The sequence below is a fragment of the Orycteropus afer genome, unplaced genomic scaffold (genome assembly GCF_000298275.1).
Source record: "Orycteropus afer afer isolate SDZICR_OR568_19922 unplaced genomic scaffold, OryAfe1.0 scaffold00151, whole genome shotgun sequence".
Lineage (NCBI taxonomy): Eukaryota > Metazoa > Chordata > Mammalia > Tubulidentata > Orycteropodidae > Orycteropus > Orycteropus afer.
The window spans coordinates 1324176-1330558 of NW_006921738.1; the positions used below are offsets into that span (position 1 = coordinate 1324176).

The following is a 6383-nucleotide window of genomic DNA, read 5'->3' on the forward strand; positions in this document are numbered from 1 at the left end:
AATTAAGCTTTCATACAATAGTAATTTTGAATCTATAGTTGAATTTATTTTTTTCAAAATAATGATATTTGCAAAGATTTTACATAGCCTGTATTGAATTCACATATTCAAATGAGGCTTTACTAGTAATAATGGGGATTAATACAGAGCTGGTATTTGAACATGGACTTTATGCCAAAGGAACTATCTACCTTATGAATTACAGAAGATTGATATTTTTCTTATTTGATTCCTTCTGAAAACTAAAGAAAAAAAAGGTTTTATCAAATAGTTACATATTTATTTATTCCAAATTTTACATTTAGTGAAACAAGTATATCTAAAATAGCTCAGTTAACAAAAAAACTTCAAAAGAGAATTCTGAAAATGGCAGGCAATTTTTTTTTTTTTTATTGTAGGCAATTATTTAAACTGCATATTTTGTTTTATGCTTAATAAGTCATGTGGGAAAGACATCCACATTGCAGTTAGGTTTCCAGTATCTAGTTTTCTTTTTTTAGCAATACCATTAATGGGGTTTTGCCAGGTTATAAAAATGAGGGCTTTCTTAGAAGTTACTTGTAGTTTCCAAGATGAATGGCAGAGCGCACATAGACACATCGGAAAGTGGATGGCTGGATCTCCCAGTATTGCACTGGGTTGCTAAAAAGGCTCACACCCGAGTAAGAAGCCTTTTTGGTGTTGTATCCAGGTGGACAGAAGTCATTAGGTCCAACTGCAGAGATATTGTTGTTGTGAAGGTAGATCACCTGCAACACAGAATAATAGAGAATGATTGTTTTCCTCTCAATATGTTGAGGATTTTCATATATGTATCCATATAGAGATAGATATAGATGTAGATATATAGTGATATATAGATATATATTCCTATTCCACAGATTGAATAACACTTTTCAAACCTAACTTTCGATTTCTCTCTTCATTACTCTTTCACATCTCAAAAATCATTCCAGATGCTCAGGATAAAACCTTGTAATTACCATTCTCCTTCTCCCTTTCTCATACTAGGTAGCGAACCTTCAACTAATTCTGCTGGGTCAATCTTTAAAATGCTTACAGATTTCTTCTCTTCTCCCCATGTCCACTTCTATAAACTTGTCCAAGTTGCCATAGGCTCTTGTCTGGATTATTGCAATGTATTATTTCACAATCCCTACAAATTCAGCATCTGACACCCTTCTACTTTGATCTAATCTCCCTTATTTTTTCAACTATTCTGGCCTACTTGCTGCTCCTATAATATACAATATTCGATATACCAAAAAATGACTTATCCAGTATCATAAAGCCAAGGCCAGAATAAAATTCTGAGGCAGCATTTTCTTAAGTGAGTCACTAAAGCTTATGAAATATTCCCTTAAGATAACTGACTGTTAATATTCTCCATATTACAGAACAGTCATGCCTATAAGTTAGTGAAAAGTTCATTTTTTAATGAAAGAGTTTAGAAAAACAATAGATGTCATTTATAATCAGAAATGAGGGATAATAAAGCCAAGACAATATGAATTTGTTTGTTTGCTTTAATTCTTAAACATTGAACATTGCTCTTTTGGCATTTCCCAACAATGATTATCAAGAAAGGGCATGGTGATTGGTAAGAGCTTATGGCCAATATTGAAGGTGATAGGAGAAACATCAAGATATAAAGCAAGTATTCATAGATGACAAAAAGAAAAGTAGATTTCCAAATTAATCTATAAAGTCAATACTGCCCTAATACCAAAGCCAGATTAGAACCATCACAAGCAAAAGAAAACTACCAGCCAATATCCCTCATGAATGCACACAAATACACAAATCTTCAGCAAATATTAGAAAATTGAATCCTACCACATATAAAAGGAATATACATCATGATTAAGCAGGATTTATTCCAGGAATGAAAGTTTAGTTTAACATGAAAATCGATCAGTGTAATACACCACATTAACAGAATAAAGAATCAAAATCATGTGATTATCTTAATGTAATAGAAAAAGCATTTGGAGAACCTCAACACATATTTATGATTTAAAGAATCTCAATAAACTGGGACTAGAAGGGAACTTCCTCAATTTAGTAAACATACTTAGTGGTCAAAAGATTGAATGCCTGCCCTCTTTCTAAAATAAAGAAGCAGGCAAGGAGGCCTGATCTCACCAAAACTATTCAACAATACACTGGAGATTGTTGCCAGTGCAATGAGACAAGAAAAATACACTAAAGGAATCAAGATGGGAAAGGAACAAGTAAAACTAACTCTTTGAAGTTGACATATCTTGAATATAATACTAAAGAATCCACAAAAACAAAGTTCAACAAGATCTTAGGATTGAAGACCAACATACAAAGATCAACTTGACAGCATGAAGATAAACAATCCAATTTAAAATGATAAAAACAATAATTACTAAAATATTTGAAGACATTTCTGCAAAATAATATACAACAATAAGCACATGACTAAATAATTCAATATCATAGTCATCAGGAAAATGCAAATTAAAACCAAATGAGGTGTCATTACACACCTATAGTAATGGCTAAATAAAAAAGAATTAATTAAAAAAAAAGACAGTAACATGTTGGGGTGGATATGAGGAAAGTAGAACTCACATAAACTGCTGGTGAGAATGTAAAACAATACATTTAATTTGGCAGTTTACTAAAAATTAGATATACATTTGCCATATGACTTAGCAATTCTACTCCTGATTATCTAGCCAAGACAAGTGAACATATATGTTCACAGAAAAACTCATATGTGAATGTTCATAACAGCATTATTTATAATAGACAAAAACTGCAAGCAGCCAAATGCCTATCAATGCTAAAAAGATAAAAATGTAGTATATCCACACAGTGGAATACCATTCATCAATATAAAGGAACACACTATTGATGCATGTTACAATAGGAATGGAATTCAAAATCATTAAACTAAATAAAAGAAATTAGTCTCCTGTTTTATGTCTCCATTTATGTGAAATGTCTAGAAAAGCAAACATAGAAGGAAAAAAAAACTGATTAATAGCCCCTTGTAGCTGGAGATAAGTGAGAATTTAACTTCAAATACAACAAGGCTGTTTTCTGGGGTAACAAAAAAGAGTTCAGAACTAGATTGTTGTGATATTTTCTCAACTACATCATTTTATTAAAAGTTGTTGAATCGCATACTAATAAAAAAATTAGAGTGGGTAAAATACTTTGGAACCTGTGTCAAGGAAGGTAAAAGAGGTACATATGTCATCAACTACAAATGGAAAGGCAACCTTTGAGGCAGGACTGGCCAAAAAATTTGTAAGGCCCAGGGCAAAATGACAATGTGAGTCCTTTTGGTCAAAAATTAAAAATGTCAAGGCAGTGACAGCAGAACAGGAAACCAAGTGAGAGGTCCTTCTTCTGAGCACTAAGCCTATGCAGACGCCCAGGAGATGTGCTGGCAACCAATACAGATTCTAGAAAAGCAGGTGTGATGCTGTTTTCCTCCGTAAACGTAATCACACATTACACATTGAACATCAGTGTATGCACGTTTGTGAATATGAAACTGTGTCTTTATAAAATTAACCCATTGATGTCAATCTGGCTCTAACTCAGAGACCCATAGGGTTTCCAAGACTATAATCTTTATGGGAGCAGCCCGTCACATCTTTATCCACAGAGCAGCTGGTGGGTTCAACTTTTTGGTTAATGGCTAAGCACTTAACAACTGTAACACCAGGTCTCCTTCTTTATGAAATGGTTACCCTGACTCTGATTGTTTCCCTGTTCTTTTCCTTTCTTTTCTATCTTCCTTTCTTTCTTCTTCCATGCTATTTCATTTCTTTCCATTTCATTTTTTAAATGTTGCTAATGATTCCATTAAATTGATTTTATGAACTCAATAACATATATAGACTGATAGAAAAACACCTATCAAGAAGAGTAGAATGATTTTGCTAAGACAGGAACAACAACCACAACCATCACCAGCTAGTAGTAACAATAATATCTAGCTTTGTTAAGTCTTTAATGTACCTTGATTTAACTTGTGTCTTCAAGCTCTGCCTACCCACCACTCTATTACCAACACCAAAGAAAAAGAATCAACATAAAATAAAATGTCCTTAAAGTTCTTCTTCATTCATATAATTCAGAAACTTAAAATCTAAGTAATGTAAATTTTGATACATTTATTCAGCAGGACCTTTAATTAAAGGTTGAATAGAAAAGATATCAGTAATTTATTAGCATTATTGATAGCAGAGTAAAAAATGCTCAAAATCCATCCAGAGCAGCTTAGACTTTAGAATATGAAAAGGGCAACTTAATAAAATGATTTCACTTATAAGAGAAAACCAAGCTGTAGTTTCTGAGTCACCATGACAGAGCCAAATGCTTATGTAAATTTCCAAAAGAAACAAAATCTATATATGACCTTTAAAAACCCAAAATATTGGATAAAAATAAAGAAATATATAAAATCCACAGAAGATCACATTGTTGATTTTTAAAAATTAAATAATTTTAATAACAAGCTAGTTTTATTTTCTCAAAGTAATTATATAATTCATATTGCTATTAATAAAATACTTTTCATTTAAACTTCAGTGTACCTTCATTTATAGATTTATGAGCCTCAAAACTGAGCCATATATTATTCATCTTAATAATGCCCTATAACTTGATAATTTACATGAAGTTGATTCAGTTATACTGCCAGCTAAACTTCCTTTTTTGAGTTATATGATGTCTTCTGAAGCTAAAAATTTAAATTATTATTTTATTCCATATCAATGTATCATATAATATAAATGTCACCTTCTCCAGCAATTATGTATTTAGTGAAATACATAATGTATATACACATTATGTATTTAGTGAAATACATTCTGTGACTTGAAACTACCCTGCTATTCATAAATGATATACATTTGGTAGCAAGGATTACAGCATCTAATTTCAAACCAATCATCTTCATCTTAAAAAAAAAAAAGATTAAAGATTAATAATTTAATGATACTTCTTCACAAAATAAGAATTAATATTTGTATAGAAACATCAAAAATAAACTTTCTCAAAAAATATTTTTAATAAGTATACAAGATTGTGAACAGGGAACCAGAGACATCAATTGACAAATGAGAACAACTACAAACCAAAAAGAGGGAAAAAACTGTGTCATTACAGAACTTCTAGATGGTGGGAAAGTCAAGACAACTATAAGACCGGACGGACTGTTCTAAATTTGGGAAGAAAACTATAAATCACAGGTAACCTCAAAGAAAAATGATAAACCTTCCCAACAAAATAAAAAAGAGGACTAACACAAATATTTAGCAAATACTAAAACGATAGCAACGAAAGAAGTGATGACATGATTCAGAAACAAAACGAGCTCAGCATAGAAAAGTATGTGAAACAAAGAAACTGACACCACGAAAAAGCACATAACAAAAATGACAGAAACAAATTCATATTTGCCAAAAATTACATATCTGGCAAGGGACTTATCTTTAGGATTTATAGAAAACTCCAATGCCTCAGTAGCAAAGGAATTAACAACCCAATTAAAAAATGGCAGAAGACATAAATAGACACTTCACCAAGGAGGATATTCAGGTAGCCAACTAATACATGAAGAGATAAGATCATTGGCCTTCAGAGAGATGCAAATCAGAACAATCAGATACTGTCTCACCCCAGCACTGATGGCCAGGTTTAATGAGACAGAAAACAACAAATGTCGGTGGGGATGTGGAGAAATTGGGACTCTCATACACTGCTGATGGGACTGTGAAGTGATAAAACCACTGTGGAAAGCAGTATAGCGATTCTTTAAAAATCTGGAATTGGCGATACCATTTGACCCAGCAATCTCGTTGTTGTCATTGTTGTTGTGTGCTTTTGAGTCCACCCCGACTCATAGTGACCCCTCCTTGGGCTGCTGAGGCAGTATCACTACGGAAGTAGATTGCCCAACCGTCCTTTCGAGGAGTGGCTGGTGGGTTTGAACCGCCAGCCTTCTGGTTAGCAGTCAAGTGCCTTGGGCACTATGCTACCAGAGCTCCTAGCAACCTCATTAGTAGGTATATATCCTAGAAAGGTGACAGCCAGGACAGGAACAGATACATGCACACTCATATTCATTGTAGCACTATTTACAAAAGCAAAAAGATGGAAACAACTCACACATGGAAGAGTGGATGACCAAACTGTGGTATATGCACACAATGGAATGCTATGCACCACTAAAGAATAATGTAAAGTCTGAAAAACCCCTCATAATATGGATGAATTTGGAGGACATTATGCTGAGTGAAATAAGTCACAGAAGGACAAATATACTATTAGTTCATTGTTGTGGAGAGTCAAGGAAAGGTTTATATATGGAGGGAAACTTTCTTTGTTGATTG

General features: G+C 33.0%; 1 protein-coding gene across 1 annotated transcript in view; it reads right to left on the reverse strand.

Moving 5' to 3' along the window:
* Nucleotides 1–554: 554 nt before the first annotated feature.
* The window catches only part of DCN (decorin), a 46085-nt gene continuing 40256 nt past the window's right edge, over nt 555–6383 (reverse strand). The window contains exon 7 of the mRNA XM_007946123.2: nt 555–749. Coding sequence (XP_007944314.1) covers nt 555–749 — 195 coding nt within the window. The remainder of the gene's footprint in view (nt 750–6383) is intronic.